At 42.0% G+C, this 18,233-nt stretch overlaps 1 protein-coding gene across 6 annotated transcripts; it reads left to right on the top strand.

Moving 5' to 3' along the window:
* Positions 1-634: 634 nt before the first annotated feature.
* fosb (FBJ murine osteosarcoma viral oncogene homolog B) lies at positions 635-17,610 on the top strand. Of its 6 annotated transcripts, XM_061783286.1 has the most exons (7): positions 635-5,094; positions 5,271-5,428; positions 6,545-6,652; positions 8,351-8,734; positions 9,410-9,517; positions 13,132-13,458; positions 13,622-17,610. In XM_061783286.1, exons 1-7 carry the CDS (start codon positions 5,031-5,033, stop codon positions 13,685-13,687), a joined length of 1,215 nt encoding a protein of 404 aa, XP_061639270.1. In that variant the 5' UTR covers positions 635-5,030; the 3' UTR covers positions 13,688-17,610. The 6 variants fall into 6 exon arrangements, with proteins under 6 accessions (XP_061639270.1, XP_061639265.1, XP_061639267.1 ...); XM_061783281.1 differs by having other exon boundaries at positions 13,132-17,610; XM_061783283.1 differs by having other exon boundaries at positions 8,351-8,704; positions 13,132-17,610.
* Positions 17,611-18,233: the final 623 nt, after the last annotated feature.

An 18,233-nucleotide genomic window follows, 5' to 3' on the forward strand; every position in this document is an offset into this window, starting at 1 on the left:
ACCTAATAGTACTTACTATTTGGGACAGTTTGTCGAAACAATTGTGTGTGTGTTGGTTATATAGTCCTTCTGTTTCTCTGGAGTTGGATGAGTGACTCCATAACGAGGTGATTCATGAGGAGTCACTCCGGTACCCGCGGCTCAGGCGGGGCTCAATCACGTCCTCGGTGGTTCTCTGACGTGAAATAACTACCCACCTTCACAGACACGCACCCGCACGCATCACTTGTGTTTTTTTAATTCCCATTCATGAATTGCCACCTCCTGTTCCCCGGATGGAACCACAACCCACCGCCCCAAACGTATTCCCACTGGTGTCCGCATGTAGGCCGCCATCATGAATCACTTTTGGTGTTTTGCACTGTGATAGATTCTGATTTCCGTCATTGCTGCCCACTGCACTAGTTTCAATTAGCATACACTGCTGTTTATTCATATGAGTGTGTGTGCGAGAGAGAGAATGTGTTGTAAGGCTCAGTGACAAATATTTATTTTACACAAAATTAGATATTGAATGACAATAACATTATTCATATTTTTTGGTTTATTTTTTCCTGATACCAAAAAAAAGCATTGAATCAGTTTGTCACAGTATTAACCAATGTTTTTTTTTTTTTTTTTTTTTTTACAGATAACAACTCAACTTTATGTCTGGAGCCCTTTAAAAAAACAGCTGAAACAAAGTCCTGTACATAGATAAAAATCAAGCATCAAATAAACAAAACATTAATACAAGGTTAATTAATACAAAGTGAAAAACAACAAAAACAAACAAGGGCAGAGCCTCATGGTGTGTTGACAGCCATGGAATAACATTGAATTTCAAGGCAAATTTTAAAAATTCAAGTTTTGGACCAGTAACAGGAAAAGCTCTATCCCCTCTGAGCTTCCGCTTAGACTTGGGTACCTCCAGGTGCACCTGGTCAGCTGAGCTGAGGCACGGGCCAGGCAAGCAGGGATGGAGCAGCTCAGGTGGACCAAAAAGAGATTTGAAAACAAATAGAAGACTCTTAAAATGAACTCTAAAGTGCATAGGCAGCCAGTGGAGGGAGGCCAGAATAGGAATTACTGTATGTGCTCCCTCTTATGTGTTCCAGTTAAGAGGCAAGCAGCAGCATTTTGAACCAACTGGAGAGAGAGACTCCAATGAAACGTGCATTACAGTAATCCAACAGACGTGAAGAAGGAAATAATTACTGTTTCCATGTGCTACTGTGCAAGAACGGGCTTTATCTTTGCCAGCTGCCTCGGGTAAAAAAAAAAAAAAAGCTTTGCTTAACTGCACCGATTTGCCGATCTAATTTAAAATCACTGTCCAATTTGCCTGGGAATATTCTCATTAAACTGAGTTATTTTATTCCCAGGGCATTGAATCAATCGCAACTGGACTGCTCTGGTCCAATTTAAAACCCTAGTTAAAATGGGGTCCTCTTGGAAAAAAAGTCCCTTTTGTCAAAACATGATCCTTAATAAGCAAAGCACATTTATTTATATAGCGCATTTCATACACAAGGTAACTCAATGTACTTTACATGATTAAAAGCATTTAAAAACAAAGAAAAAAACTGATTATAAACATTTAAAACAGAGAAGAAGAAATCAAAACAAAATAAAAGTACAATTAAAACAGCGTACAGTGCAAGAAATATCATTTAAAAATGGAAATACTCTAAAAAGCATGATGAAAAAAGAGAGTTTTTAACCTGGATTAAAAAACCATTCACATTTGGGGCTGACATCACTTCTGTTGGCAACTTATTCCATTTGTGTGCAGCATAATAGCTAAATGCTGCTTCACCATGTTTGCTTTGGACTTTGTGCTCCACTATTTGACCTCAGTCTGTCGATCTTAGAGCCCTACTGGGTTTATATTCCATTAGCATTTCTTTCATGTATTCAGGACCTAAACCATTTAGTGATTTATAGACCAGTAGCAGAACTTTAAAGTCTATTCTAATGCTGACTGGCAGCCAGTGAAAAGACTGTAGAATTGGAGTAATATGCTCTGACCTCTTTTTTCTGATCAGAACCTGAGCTGCAGCGTTCTGAATGAGCTGCAGCTGTTTAATGCTCTTTTTGGGGAGTCTAGTCAGAAGACCATTACAATAGTCAAGTCTACTTGAGATAAAAGCATGGATGAGCTTCTCCTGGTCTGCTTGACACATGCAAGCCTTCACTCTGGATATGTTCTTCAGATGGTAAAAGGCAGTTTTAGTAATTGATTTGATATGACTGTTAAATGTACGTCGGAATCTATGAGAACACAAAGGTTTCGGACTTGGTCTTTGGTTTTTAAAGATAGCAACTCCAGGTATTTACTAACAGAAATCTTCTTTTCATTATTACCCAAAACAATTATCGCAGTTTTGTTGTGGTTTAATTGAAGAAGATTTTGGCTCATCCAGTTATTTATCAGTTTTAGACAGTGACACAACACCGCAATTGAACTGTAGTCATCTGGAGACACTGCTAGCTATAACTGTGTGTCATCTGCATAGCTATGATAGTCAAAATTAAAGTTCTGAAGAATTTGACCCAAAGGTAGCATATAAAGGCTCAACAGGCTGAAATGAACATCTAAAATGTTCAACTATCTAATCTGATTAAATGAGCCATCAAACTGCATAGCTTGGCTGGTCCATATGTCTGTTGTCAAAGACTAATGCCACACCCCCTCCAAATCTCTCACACTCTATTCTCATGTAGAGTTGTACAGTTGAGGAAAGTCCATATATGCAGCTTGGAAGCACATACATTGGATCAATTTCCAACATGTCGATTAATCACTGCTTTTGCAATGTATAAAGGAACACTGTGTCTCTCGAAAGGTTCAATGTTGCCTCGTGCCTTTCATGTCATGCAGAAACATGTAAAAATGGTTCCGCTCATGTTGTCTGTTTCTTAGCTGGATTTCAAGTTTCTGTCAAGTGAATTCAGAGATTTGTTTCTAAATTCACTATATGTGTTTGGAGATAATTGCTGAAAACGTGCAAAGACTGAGAACTACTGTATGTAGTACTCAGTTATGGAGATATTGCATGAAACTGTTTTTCACCATATCATGTTGCCTGATTTTTTTGGCCAGTGGCTATAATGGTGCATGGAGCATGGCACACTTTGGAGTGAGGCATGAAGCACTTAAGTTCCTTTGTTCGCATCTGCGGTTATCAGCATATTTGCGACAAGTAGTTAGCTAGCTAGCTATGCCTACATCTCGAAAATGCATCTTCCATTCACATAGTCTTGTTGAGGTCGCTTTTGAGTGCACTAGCGTGTCCGTTTTAGAGCGCCTCGTTCTCGCGTCGTGGAAAAACCCTGCGACCTGGTGGGTTATATTCCAGCCACCGGAAGTTTCAAGCAAATATATTTTTGTGGCTCAAACATAGTTATCGAGACACAAGATAGATGCTTGAGTAGGTAGCATTCATTTTTGCAGGTTGTAAAGGTGGTATGTGATTGACGGTTGACAACTGAGCAGGGAATGGTTTCAGCGTATTTAGCAGACATAGAGAATGGCGCAAACGCCTTGATTTTTCATGATTTTGAAGCCTCGTTTTATACAGTATATTTTGTGGGTTTTTTATTCATTTAAATCTGTCAGGGTTGTTAACACTTCTCTGTGGTGTGTCAAATTTAGAAGACATATTTAGTTTCACATTACAGGGACTTCAAAGTCTCTAGTCGCTTTTTGGAAAAACTGTTACGAGAAGGGTCAGAAAAGTCACTAATTTGGCAACACTGACTGTACTTTTGTAAACGAGCTCCTCTCTGTTAACAGCCATTTTGCTAATGAAAGTGTTACTTTGAACTACAGAAGCCGTCACAAAAATCAATTCAAAAAATTGTCCTGAGCAATAAACGACCTTGTCTCTTTCCCCATAGTGCTTGAAAGATTGTTCCACAAACTGCCTATTAGATCTGTGTATAATCTTTTTTTTTTTTTTTTTTTTCCATTTAGTGGATTACATTGGCTGCAATTGGCTGGTGACCAGTTCAGGGTGTACCCCATTTCTCGCCCAAAGATAGCTGGGATAGGCTCCAAGCACGCCCACGACCTGGATGGATAGATTGCATTGGTTTGGAGCCAGGCAGCACGGTGGGCGACTGGTTAGAGCGTCAGCCTCAGAGTTCTGAGGACCGGGGTTCAATCCCCGGCCCCGCCTGTGTGGAGTTTGCATGTTCTCCCCGTGCCTGCGTGGGTTTTCTCCGGGCACTCCGGTTTCCGGCGTGGGTGTTGGAATGGATGCCCACCCAAACCCGTCTGGATACAATATTACAGTAGTTTTTAGGAACAAAACTTCTGCCTCGTTCTTGGTAACCACCTACGCCCACTATGCAATCATGATGGTGGTACTTGAAGAGCAAAATGTTTTTTAGACCCCCTCACCTTTTTTCTTTATTATTTATTTAAGAAATAGCATAATGTGTAAATATCACTATTCAAGTATTGTTAGGACAAAACTCTAAAAGTGGTCTACACAACTTAAGCCCAGTGCTGTACTGTATGTATTATGTTGCTGACCAAGCCATTTCACCCAATACAGTATATGTATCTTTCCACACTCATAACACTCAAGATGTATAAGTTTCCTCTCCGAAATAGTCAGACGGTGAGAAGTACCCCCTTAGCCTTGGGAATGATTCAAAAAAAGAAACGCATCTATTATTATCCGCCGGCGAGGTAAGCTTTGGCCCATTCCAGCGCGAGAGGGAATCCCTCGACGTCACCAAGGATACCAAACACAACAGCGGTGTACAAATATGGGCATGTACGTCAGCGGAACCCCGAGGCGGGACTTAAATGCCTCGGTTGTAGGCTACTCGAGGAGGATTCATTCATAAGACAAAATCTGCTTGTTTGTATCGTAATTCCGCCGTGCATCCGCCGGGTCGTGCCGCCGAACGGACTTTATGGATCTATCGGGCTTCGGATCGAAGTAGTTTGAACGCTGGGAAAGGAAGGAAAACACTTGTTCGCAACAATTTCTCCCCCGCTTGTTTGTCGCGGGGAAGTGGATTAAGGCTTCTTCATGCAACTTTTTTGGAAAGACACTAGGAGCGCCTCACCGGGAAACAGCGACAAGACAAGTAAGGGTGAGTTTCCCGGTTTGTGCAGTCACTTTTTCATCCAATAATTACACAGTGACAGTGTAATATCAGAGTTTTTGAGTTTATTATAACGACAAACAGCGGTAACAATCCTGCGTGTGCGTGTATATACGCACACACAGAGAAAGAGAGAGAAAACGATTCCATTGAATAATTTGCAGGTGCCAAGCTCTCTCTCGGCCCCCGCGGGGAGATGTACCAAGGGTTCCCCGGCGACCCCGACAGCGGTTCCCGTGGTAGCTCGTCCCCGTCCATAGAGTCACAGTACCTCTCCTCCGTGGACTCCTTCGGGAGCCCGCCGACCACCAGTGCTCCGCAGGTAAGTCGGAACGAACCCACGTAAACGAGGCTATTTGTTCACAGTATATGTAGCTTTACACGGAAATGGCTAACACGCTAGCGTCGATATTCACCCCAGTTTTTTTTTTTTTTCGTGAGTAGTATTGTTGTAAAAACATATCTTCGAGTCCGTACATTGTGGGGGAAAAAAATGAATAAATAAATAAATAATCTTTACCGGCTCCAGGCTTGGAAAACGTGCTCGCTTCGTGGGGCCTGTGACACACAGCTGCAAGCCTCACACGTCACTAGTGAAACCCCGCCCCTTCCCACAGATCCTCCACTCTAGCTCGCGCGCGCTCTCTCTCTCCCATTCTGTGTCTACGTCTCTCACTCTCTTTCTCAGAGGCAGTGACGTAAATTGCCGTTCTATTTTGGAATGTTACGTCGCGTTGTCAAGGGGAACATCGGCCAGGGCTGTGATGGCGGAGGAGGAAAAAGGGGGAGGGACTTGGGGGACGAGAGGAGGCACGCGATTGGTCGAGAGTGCTGCGTTTACATGCGAATATTAAAGTTATGTAAAAAAATAGTATCATGATTTTATAATTATATAATTTTGTAATTTAATTCGACTTGCAGTATATATATGCAGTAGTTAAACTCCATCTTAAATCTTCTCTTTCTATATTGTATTAGTAATATTTATGCATTTTATAATTCATTTTGAACATTAATTACACTGAATAGATTACAAAAACAAGCAGTAAAAGAAAATCTAAGCATCTATTGAGCGTGTTTTAAAAGAGCGGTTGTGGGTTTGATGCCTTGCCCAAGGGTAATCAAACAAAAACAAACAACATAGCATCACAGTAAAAAAAAAGAAAGTATTTACTAAGGAATTTACATTTTTTAAGGAGTAGTTGAGTGTTTGATGCCTCGCCCAAGGAGAGCTTGGAATCTTTCATTACACTAGAGCAAGGCTCACCAATCTTTTTGAAACTGAGAGCTACTTCTTGGGTACGAAGGGCTACCAGTTTGATACACACTTCTAAAATAACACATTTGCTCAAATTACATTTAATCATGTTATTAATAATTAATGTGAAGACACCGATGGAGTTCACAATTTCTCACAATAATCATATGATTTACTAAGGGGCGGCACGGTGGAGACTGGTTAGCATGTCTGCCTCACATTTCTGCGGACCCGGGGTTGAAATCCAGCCTCGCCTGTTTGGAGTTTGCATGTTCTCCCCGTGCCTGTGTGAGTTTTCTCCGGGTACTCCGGTTTCTTCCTATGTCCCAAAAAGATGCATGGTAGGGTAATTGAAGACTGTAAATTGCCCGTAGTAGTGAATGTGAGTGTGAATGATTGTTTGTTTATATGTGCCCTGCGATTGGCTGGCGACCAGTTCAGGGTGTACCCCGCCTCTCGGCCAAATATAGTTGAGATAAGCTCCAGCACGCCCGTGACCCTCGTGAAGATAAGCAGTACGGAAAATGGATTGATGGATTTAACAAGGTAGGAAACAGATAAATATCATATGTTTCACGTTCTTTCTTTCTTTTTTTTCTTTTTTTTGTCCTGTTCGGCTGTTAGGTCAAGCAGAATGGAAAATCTGTATCCCTTTTATGCCGGAACACTTTTACTGTGTCACAGTGGAGTTTTTAAGCTTGCACTGTGGTATTATAATTGAGGTTTATTGAGAATCAGACTTGATCAGTCGAACAGAACAAAGTTTCTAGAAGGGAGAGAGAAAGAAAGACAAAAGACAAAGCACTAACTGTAAACAGGATGAGAGAAGAAAATCATTACATTATTTACAACAATGAAACATTAAATATGAGTGTTGCATGGGGCTGTAGTGCTACACCCTGTGAGGGAAGGACAGGACAAGATAAAACTGGACAAGGACAGGAGAAGAAGCATTCAGGACAAGGGTTGTGAACCCGACTGTACAACTGAAGTGTGGTGGCATTAATTATGTGAATTATAAAAGTCTACAGGACGAGGGTATAAGTGAGGGGATACACAAGCGATTTTGCATATTCATTTGCAGTTATTTGTCACAGTAAGTGAGTGGCCCTACACCCAGTGAAAGGAAATATCAATGTCCCATCACAGGTAAACTATTTTTATTTTTTTAGAACAGACCATTCATGTGGTCTTTGCTGGCTACCTGGTGTTCATGGGCACCATGTCGGTGACCCCTGCATGAAAGGGTCCACAGTAACCATTTTTAATTTCCATATTTTGTTCAGTATTGTAATAAGGGAGAGATGTCATTGTTCAAGTGGGAGTTCAGTGACTTGCTGAGGGGGTCTAGGGATATTTACCTCAATGTGTTATTGTCTTGTGACCAAAAAAAAAACATCATCAGCATCAAAGTAAAAAAAATAAAAATAATAAATAATAAATTCTAAGCATTTATTCAGTCTTTTTTGTCTTTTTTTATGAGGCAGTAACCTTGGCATCTCTCCAGTTACCAGTCAATTTGCAAGGCACCGAAAACAACAGATCAGAGCATCACAGTAAAAAAAAAAAAAAAAAAGTAATTTTTGTCTATATTTGTTAACTTATGCTATATGTCCATCAATCAATTTTCTATACTGCTTATCTTGGTTAGGGTCACGGGGAGCTGGAGCCTATCCCAGCTGACTACACCATGGACTGATCGCCAGTCAATCACAGGGCACATCATCTATTCACACTCACATTCATTCCCTCACTGAGTGGGAACTGAACCCACGCTGCCTGCACAAAAGTCAGGCGAGTGAACACTATCAGTGACTGTGCCAAGTGTATCAAAATTATTTAGTTGTGAACACTTTATTGAACCCCAGACTTTGAATTTACTTGTAATACTACAGTATAGGTTCCAGTAATTCTGCCTATACGATTCAAAGTAATCCATAGTTTTTGAATGGTGTGTAATACTACCTGTCCATTTGTCCTGCCCAGGAGTGTGTGTCAGCTGCAGCTGGCTTGAGCATTGTGGGCAGCGGGCCAGGATCCAGCAGCGGAGGGGAGATGCCTGGCTCCTTCGTGCCGACCGTCACTGCCATCACCACCAGTCAGGACCTGCAGTGGCTGGTTCAGCCAACCCTCATCTCCTCCCAGGCCTCGGGGCAGAGCAGCACCACCGGACCCTCCACCATGACCCGGCCCGTGTCACTGGTTGATCCCTATGACATGCCGGGCCCGAGTTACTCCTCTGGGTCCGCATTCACTCATCCAAGTTCGAACACCCCTGGCCCAGCACCGGGCCCCATCCGCCAGTCCAGAACCCGTAGCCGCCGCACCAGAGAAGAGTCTGTGAGTGAAGACGGAGATGTTGGTGTGTTAGTAAGTGTGTGTGCATGGACGGTGTGTTTGTAGTCCCTCACATTTTACACATTCACTATCACTTACATGAATTTTGCTGACACCTGTTGGATTACACCATGTGCACATATTGTTTCTTAAGAGCAACTTCTCTAGAAAAGGACCTGGGACGCACTTGATCAGGTCTACCATCAATTCTAAAAACAAATAAAACCTCAGTGGAACTCTCCATCCAAACATCTTCCATCCCACTTATCCAGTTTAGGGTCATGGAGCTGGAGCCAATCCTAGCTGACTCAGGCAAAAGGCAGCCTATACCCTGGAATGGTTGCCATTCAATCACAGGGCACATACAGTATAGAGACAGACAACCATTCATGGCATCCCTGAGTGGGAGCTGAACCCTGAACACTACCTGCACTGAAATCAGGTGATTGTACCACTACACCATTAGTCACCCTTAGAGGAACTGCTATAAAAAAATAATAATAAAAACACTTCAACCACAAATGCTTATATTTTCATAAACTGATTACGGCCCTCACAGGACTTTATAATGGCTCTGAAAAAGGATCTCCACCCCAGTCCTTCGGAGCTTAGTAGAGGAACTAACATAATACAAATACCTACAGTACACATACAGTATGGCTACTTCTGAGTCAAAGGAGCACACTTTAACACTTCTCTTCCCCGTAGCTCACTCCAGAGGAGGAGGAGAAGCGACGTGTTCGTCGGGAGAGGAACAAACTGGCCGCTGCCAAGTGCAGAAACCGGCGACGGGAACTCACTGACAGGCTGCAGTCGGTAAGGTTGGTCTATGCTTCAGGAATTAATGTAATGAAGACGTAACATGCACAATCTAATGAGATCCAGTACAAGATTTGTTTCGAAAAGTCTGGGTATACTGTATTGGTTAGCACAATGATGACCCTGTTTTATGGGGATGACCTTAGTGAGCATGAGCGGTACAAAAAATTAATGTATGGATTTAATAATAATTCCTCATTGTCCATCTGACATCTTGTTTCTGTCTTCTCTCAGTCCATAGTTTGTCATTTAAACATGTAATAAAACACCCATAGGCCATTTTATTTCATTGGTCTATAGGGGACTAATGAGCATGCCCCACAAATTATGCCTAGCAACAAGTGGTGGGGCAAAAGTATGACTTGAACAGGAAAAATAATCAACATTGTTAAAGCAGGTGTGGGCAACCTACATTCAAGCCACAAATGCTCATGATATATCATATCACACAGTAGAGCAAAAAAGTATTTAGTCAGCCATCATTTGTGCAAGTTCTCCCACTTAAAAAGATGAGAGAGGCCTGTAATTTTCATCATAGGTATACCTCACCTATGAGGGACAAAATGAGAAACAAAATCCAGAAAATTACATTGTCTGATTTTTAAAGAATTTATTTGCAAATTATGGTGGAAAATAAGTATTTGGTCATCTACAAACAAGCAAGATTTCTGGCTCTCACAGACCTGTAACTTCTTCTTTAAGAGGCTCCTCTGTCCTCCACTCGTTACCTGTATTAATGGCACCTGTTTGAACTCGTTATCAGTATAAAAGAAACCTGTCCATAACCTCCAAGAGTCACACTCAAAAGTCCACTATGGCCAAGACCAAAGAGCTGTCAAAGGACACCAGAAAAAAATTGTAGACCTGCACCTGGCTGGGAAGACTGAATCTGCAATAGGTAAGCAGCTTGGTGTGAACAAATCAACTGTGGGAGCAAATCATGTGAACCGGACCCCTCGAATAACATCCATCCATCCATTTTCAGAGCCGGTTATCCTCACAAGGGTTGCGGGAGTGCTGGTGCCTATCCCAGCTATCAACGAGCAGGAGGCGGGGTACAGCCTGAACTGGTTGCCAGCCAATCGTAGGGCACATTTAAACAAACAACTATTCACACTCACATTCACACCTACGGGCAATTTAGAGTCTTCAATTAACCTACAATGCATGTTTTTGGGATGTGGGAGGAAACCGGAGTGCCCGGAGAAAACCCACGCAGGCACGGGGAGAACATGCAAACTCCACACAGGTGGGGCCGGGTATTGAACCCCTGTCCTCAGAACTGTGAGGCAGACGCTCTAACCAGTCGTCCACTGTGCCACCACTGTGGGAGCAATTATTAGAAAATGGAAGACATACAAGCTCCACGCAAGATCTCACCCCGTGGGGTCAAAATGATCACAAGAACGATGAGCAAAAATCCCAGAACCACACGGGGGGACCTAGTGAATGACCTGCAGAGAGCTGGGACCAAAGTAACAAAAGCTACCATCAGTAACAATACGCCGCCAGGGACTCAAATACTGCAGTGCCAGACGTGTCCTCCTGCTTAAGCCAGTACATGTCCGTCTGAAATTTGCTTGAGAGCATTTGGATGATCCAGAAGATGACTGGGAGAATGTCATATGGTCAGATGAATCCAAAATAGAACTGTTTGGTAAAAACTCAACTTGTGTTTGGAGGAGAAAGAATACTGAGTTGCATCCAAAGAACACCATACTTACTGTGAAGCATGGGGGTTGAAACATCATGCTTTGGGGCTGTTTTTCTGCAAAGGGACCAGGATGACTGATCCGTGTAAAGGAAAGAATGGATGGGGCCTGGTATTGTGAGATTTTGAGTGAAAACCTCCTTCCATCCGCAAGGGCATTGAAGATGAAACGTGGCTGGGTCTTTCAGCATGACAATGATCCCAAACACAACGCCCGGGCAACGAAGGAGTGGCTTCGTAAGAAGCATTTCAAGGTCCTGGAGTGGCCTAGCGAGTCTCTAGATCTCAACCCCATAGAAAATCTTTGGAGGGAGTTGAAAGTATGCGTTGCGCAGCAACAGCCCCCAAACATCACTTCTCTAGAGGAGATCTACATGGACGAATGGGCCAAAATACCAGCAACAGTGTGTGAAAACCTTGTGAAGATGTTCACGTTGGACTTCTGTCATTGCCAACAAAGGGTATATAACAAAATATTGAGATGATTTTTTTATTAACCAAATACTTATTTTCCACCATAATTTGCGAATAAATTCTTGATTTTCTGGAATTGTTTTCTCATTTTGTCTCATAGGTGAGGTATAGCTATGATGTAAATTACAGACGTCTCTCATCTTTTTAAGTGAGAGAATTTGCACAATTGGTGGCTGACTAAATACTTTTTTGCCCCACTATTTACCATCCATTTTCTATAGTGCTTGTCCTCATTAGGGTTGGAGGTAACTGAAGCCTAGTCCAGCTGACTTTGGGTGAGAGGTGGGATATACCCTGGAGTGGTCGCAAGCCAATCACAGGGCACATACAGACAAACAACGAGTCACATTCACACTCCAATGGACAATTTAGTCTTCAGTTGTGTGAACGTGAGTGTGATACCCATGTCTGGTTGTTATGCCAACACTTAGCTTTAAGAAGGATTTTATTAGACAGACGCTTTAATATGTCAAACATACCCTTGACATAGCATACATAGAACATGAGGATGTATACATGGTGAATTGCAGACTCTAAATTGTCCATTACATTAATGTTTCTGGAATGCGGGAGGAAGCCGGAGTCCCTGGAAAAAAACCCTGCAAGCACGTGAGAATGGCTGGATCTGAGATTTAAACTTCAGAACTGTTCGGCTGACAAGCTAACCACCAGGCCACCATGCTGCCCCCATTCCATCATAGTTTTTAAATAAATTTAGCATGGCCCTCAAAGGACTGAAATGCCCCCTGATAGGAAAAAAAGCTCCTGCCCCTGACAGAAATTGTTGATAGACATTTTTAATTTGATCAAGTTGATTTTGCAGGTGTACCTAATAGCTTCAGATAATTTGTAGTTGACGCTCAGGTGATGATAGTCCAGTCAAGTAATTGATGGCGTCATTGATTATTTTTTCAGTTGTCATCTCTCTGTTGGCGTTTTTGCCTCCAAAAAAGCTTGCTTAAACACTTTCCCCCACCGTCCTCGGTTGCACTGGCCCCACTCCCTAACTTGTTCATCCAATCACATTCAGATACCTTAATTACCTCGCAGACACTCGAAACTTGTAAAACCTTAACACCATTTAACGTAACACAACTGCAGGGTCGCTACTTGCTAAAAGTAGTATCATGGAATGTTACAGGAGAGCTGAGGATGTATGGTGAATTTACTGATGGATGAAATGAGGATTTAGACGGTGTTGTTAATACCAGAACACATTATTAGCGATTAATCGACTTCAAGCTATAATCGTCATTGCACAGTGGTAAACTCAACGCATCAACTAGTCGTTCAGAAGTGTCCAGTGTGTCTTAAGCCTGAGTAAAGTCCTAATGATAGTGCTTAATACAGACCATGTTCAGTAAAACTGTCAACATCCTCTTTTATCACCTTTCTCATCCTTGGTTCATGCTCTCCTTCCGCACAGGAGACGGACATCCTTGAGGAGGAAAAGGCTGAGCTTGAGGCAGAAATCTCAGATCTGCAGAAGGAGAAGGAGCGCCTGGAGTTTGTCCTGGTGGCCCACCAGCCCAACTGCAAGATCCTGTACCAGGAGCAGCCTCAACCAAGCACGGCGCAGCTCCCTACTCAGACCTTGCAAGCCCCCACCTCCATTGTAGACTTGGCTGTGAAGGAAGACTCTTTCTATCTGCCTCCTGCCTACATGGGGCACCCAGCCTCCACACAGTCGCAGATTCTGCCTCAGCAGCAGCAGCAACGAGTCCAACAGCCTCAGCCAGGAATGATACAGGAGGTAGAGTTTTCTCGTTCTTTCTATGGCCCGAGTGAGGCAACGGCACCTGGCGGGCCATGCCTCATGGCCAGCGACGGTGGTGGTGGTGGTGGTAACCATGACGATGCAGGCATTGCCAGCCACAGCACTTCATACACATCTTCATTTGTGTTCACCTACCCAGAGGGAGCCTGCGGGGTCAGTGCCAACCATCGGAACAGCAGTAGCGAGCAGTCATCCGATTCCTTGAACTCGCCTTCCCTGCTGGCGCTCTGACTGACCGTCCAAACTCGCACATACCTAAATGCTCGCTGAGTAGGGGGCTGACTGTCCCCCATTGAGTTAAAGAACAAAATTAATGTGCATTGCAAGAGTGAGCTGGATTCAAATAGCATACATCAATCAGACGCAAAATATACAGATTAAACTAAACTCGGTTTTCAGTGAGCTGCCAAAAATTTCACCGGTGCCCCCCCACCTTGTTCCCTCTGAGGGTCCTTCATCCCCTCCTCCATCCCTCCCCCTCCACCCTCCTCCTTTGCCCAGTGCCCAGAGGAGAGACACTCACTGCTAATCCTTCATCCGCCCAACTCCCCCTCAGCTTCCTCATGCTTGGAAGTCGGCGATCACTGCGTTGTTACAATTCCTCTGCAGTGCCAGCATCTCTGTTTCTCCTCTTTTGTCTCTTGTGTTTCTTCCCCTCTCTCTCCTTGAAGTCCTCCGCGCCCGAGAGCCCGAAGACCCCCCCCGCCCTTGGGACCTTGAGTGAATGGCCTGGCCCCAACCCTGACACTCACACACCTTAACCTCTCCTTCTGGACCTGGACCGTGATTCTGCAGGGTGTTCCTAACAAGCGCACCCTTCACTTTGGACTTAGACAAAACAAACAAGGCGGAGGTCTTCAGATGAACCATTTCTCGACACGATGAAGACGAGACATGTTGAGTGGCTCTGGAGAGATGCTTTTGTTGTTGTGAGCCAAATGCAAATCAAGCAAAAAAGCAAAACAAAAAAAACAAGTAAAAGACCTGTCTGTGTAGATTCTCAGTCATCCAGGTCATGGTAATCCGCAAGGTTTGAATCGAGGCAACTGGTCTTTGTTGAAGACGTTTCACCATTGATCTAAAAGGCATCTTCAGTTCCATATTTTTAGGTTTGGAGTCTCCTTATTTATGTTTCATGTTGTTGCAGGGTGTGGCTGGTGAATGACCGTCCTCCATACCAACCGGTCGTTCACTTGCCTTGTGGGAAAACAGCTTGTTCCCGCAGAATAAGGCAATGTTTGGGGGGAGGGATGTCAAGACATTGTTTTAAGCAGATGATAGGTGATGCCTCAAACTGTTACCTGAAAATTCAGAACTGAAGAAGCGATTGAGGGTGAAACATCAACAAACAAGAACGAGTCCAGTAGTCTCGATTTAACCTTTGTGGATCAAGTACAAGATCCTGCTCTTGCCAAGTGTGCGGACGGTTTCCCTCTTGGTTAAAAGCATCACCATGCTGCCACGGCTATTGAGCATTGTGCTTTTTTTGCCCGCCTGTTTGCCTTACTGGGAGATGCAGACAACCTCTAAACATCGGGCGTGCATACGAATGCACCTGGCCTGTTTATTTCTTTCTTGAGGGAGGTTGTCACAGAGGCTGACCTGGAAACAAAAAGAAGAGAGACTCCGGGCCGACGTTGTGGCGCTAACGTCTTCTCTTTGCCTGTGAATTTGTGCCATTTGTTTTCCCTCTTATGTTCCAGTGACATTTGTTACATATTTTAATGTCTTTTTAATGTACAGTATTTGATTGTTCTGCTTTTTATTGTACAACCGCAACCCTGGCCCACCTCCAACTCTTGCTGTTGTTGTTGCATCGTAACTAAAAAATGTTCCCCATTGTTTTCATGTGGCAACTTTGGAGGCATGTTTTGCACTTAGTTTTTTATGTCAAAAGGAAAAAAAAGAATCTTGTTCAAGTCTATATGCCTATGTGCGATGATTGTCAAATATGAATGTGTTGCAGCTCTAAAGGGGATATTTTTGTCAATGAAGAAATTTGAAACATGTAACAGGTTTAGTTTTACAATGAATATTTTCCTAAGAGAAAGAAAGAAAATATAAAGATATATATGATCAATTTTGAAAAATGACCCTGTCCCTTAACATGAAGCACGATGTCACTGCCTTTCACCATGTGTATGTGTATTTATGTTTTATAAACCGTATAAAGCACTATCTAAGGCAAAGTCAATGTATGTGTGTAACTGTCACTATGTTACAAGGTTGCGGGGATGCCTTTTGTTTTGTCTGATATTTCTCTGTGAGGTCTGACCCAAAGCTACTTACTGACACCGCCACTTCATCTTCCAAATGGGAATTTAAAAAAGTACAGTTGACTGCAATCACTGTTACAGTTACACATTATCTACTATTCTTGCACATATGCCCTACAATAAACAAACAATATTGTTCAATAATGAACTGAAATGTGTATTTGAAGGACAAACATATCAGTTTACAAAAGAGGCTTTATTTTTAATAAATAAAAATAACTTGCATCCAAATAATGACAAAATGCCTGTACAGTTTTCTGTCTCTGTGGCTCTTGGTGCTCAGAGAATGGGTAGACCTCACTTTTTGAACAGCTGATTAAGGAACTATTTCAAGATGCCTTTTTGATTAGTTTTTTTTCTCCAAAATGCAAATGTGATGAGAATATGTTCTGATGTGTCAGAATAAGCATAAAACATATTCACAAGTTCTCATGTACATAGTTTTTTTCTTCTTCTTTGTGGTGCTGCTTCAAAATCATGAGAGGGAAAAACACGCCGTTTCATGATGTATGGCACCACCGTTTACATTGACTCCAGATTTAATGGACAGAGTAGTGAATTCCATGCAGCTAAATCTCTGGAAGCTTATGAATCACCTTGTCATTCCATCGTGATAGTAATCAATGTTGATAGTAGTAGTAGATAATAATATTCAATGCAACATTGAATGTGTGAATGACACCTCAGAGGCCCTTGCACTGAACACACATCCATTATTTTCTTCCCTGTCTGGATTTCTTTTTATGAATATGACACAATCAACCTGCTTGTACTGTACAACGGCTGTGACAGCATCAACTGAACAAGATTTGCTTCTATTTTTCTATGATGAGGTGAATGTTTGCAATGTGTTTGTATTATTCTGCACAAGACACATTCACACAGCCATGTTTTCTTTGGTATGAAATGCAATACTTAAGATGCTCTTGGATGAACATAATGTAGCAAATATTAGTCAGGGTTTATAGACTGACTGCTACTATACTGTATGTCCAGTGTGATGATGTATTGCTATAAAAACTTGGTTCAAATATTCTCACAAATTTACGGCAACATTTATTTTTCATGGAAAATGTTATGACAATTTTTTTATCCATCTTTCATTTTCATTTCTCTTCGGTTTCACATTTGTATCAGTGTTTCATCTTTTTGCCATATAATGACATTGTATTTTTTCATAATTTTTGCTGCAAACTTTATGATTGTCACATAACAATGATACATACATGATACATATACACTACATTGAGGTTACAACAGTGAAAGAGCCAAAGATATCTTGTTGGATAAAGGTGACAATAACTTATATTATTGTACTTATATTTACAGATACATATTGACAACAGGGTGCTATGATATATTATTATTCTCTGCATATATAATGTCAGATATTTTTTGACATTTATACTTTATTTTTCTAATCTTAATTCAGGTTTATTATGCTTGAATGGGAACAAAATATGTGACAAATCTATTCACCTTCTGCTGTCCAACCTTCTCTATAGAAAAAAATTCAATAAATTTAATGTCCACACAAGACTATCTCGGATCCTTAACTGAATTGGGTGAAGTGAATTTTCCTCTGGATCAACAAAGTATCGACCTAACCGTGTATGATGGCATAAACCAAATGCAGTTAACTTGTAAAGGAATTACAGTAATAAACACTATATCATTCAGATGCATGTCTCTCGCTTTTAAATGAGAGTTTTCGTACATTTTCTCTGTCTTTGTGTATTTACCAATATTTCTAAAATTGTAACAAACTGAAAACGTGTAAATTGGAAAATGTCAGCTACTGTAAATCTTGAATCAAATTGACCATTAAATAAATATACATATTTAATTTTGAGTTTTGACCATTTTTTGTGTGTGGATTGTTGGTGTGCATGGCAGCAGGATGGCTGAATTATGGATGGGTGGTTGTTTTTCCTCATGTGGGCTGCAATTGAATGGTGACCACTCATGGGTGTACCCCACTTCTCGTCCAAAGTCAGCAACCCTAATGAGGACAACCGCTATAGAAAATGGATGGATGTTACTTTGTCTTAATGTGCAATGAAATGAGCAAGTTATGACTTAATTTCAATTACCATGCATTTTCTTTGATGGGAACATTGCGCCTGCCAACATGGACGCCACCATGGCACGCTGGGTTATCTAGTCTTCTCTTCATATCTGTGGTCCTAGAGGTCTCATGGCCGTATGGCTCAGAGAGATATATAACCATACACATTGTACTATATACAATATCTATGGTATGCCTTTTTCCGACAAGTGTAAACACCATGTCGTAAAGTGTCATGGTGTTTTGGCACGCAATGTGTCCTAACCCAACTTCTATGATGAATAACCTTCTAAGTAGCACACAGTTGTTGTCCACACGTTATCGGACATTATAATCTGGCGACGAAGCAACCATGGGGGCGATGATTAGTGACTTATATGCGTTTAGCCATGCTAACTAGCCACCGC

The sequence above is a fragment of the Phyllopteryx taeniolatus genome, chromosome 8 (assembly GCF_024500385.1).
Source record: "Phyllopteryx taeniolatus isolate TA_2022b chromosome 8, UOR_Ptae_1.2, whole genome shotgun sequence".
In the NCBI taxonomy this organism is placed as follows: Eukaryota; Metazoa; Chordata; class Actinopteri; order Syngnathiformes; family Syngnathidae; genus Phyllopteryx; species Phyllopteryx taeniolatus.

What these genes read in the sequence shown, in the direction of transcription:
- fosb (XM_061783281.1), top strand. Translation starts at nt 5,031, where the DNA reads ATGCAACTTTTTTGGAAAGACACTAGGAGCGCCTCACCGGGAAACAGC. An exon ending in CAGCGACAAGACAAGTAAGG is followed by an intron (nt 5,095 to 5,270) that starts GTGAGTTTCCCG and finishes AATAATTTGCAG; the next exon opens with GTGCCAAGCTCTCTCTCGGC. An exon ending in CGACCACCAGTGCTCCGCAG is followed by an intron (nt 5,429 to 6,544) that starts GTAAGTCGGAAC and finishes TGATTTACTAAG; the next exon opens with GGGCGGCACGGTGGAGACTG.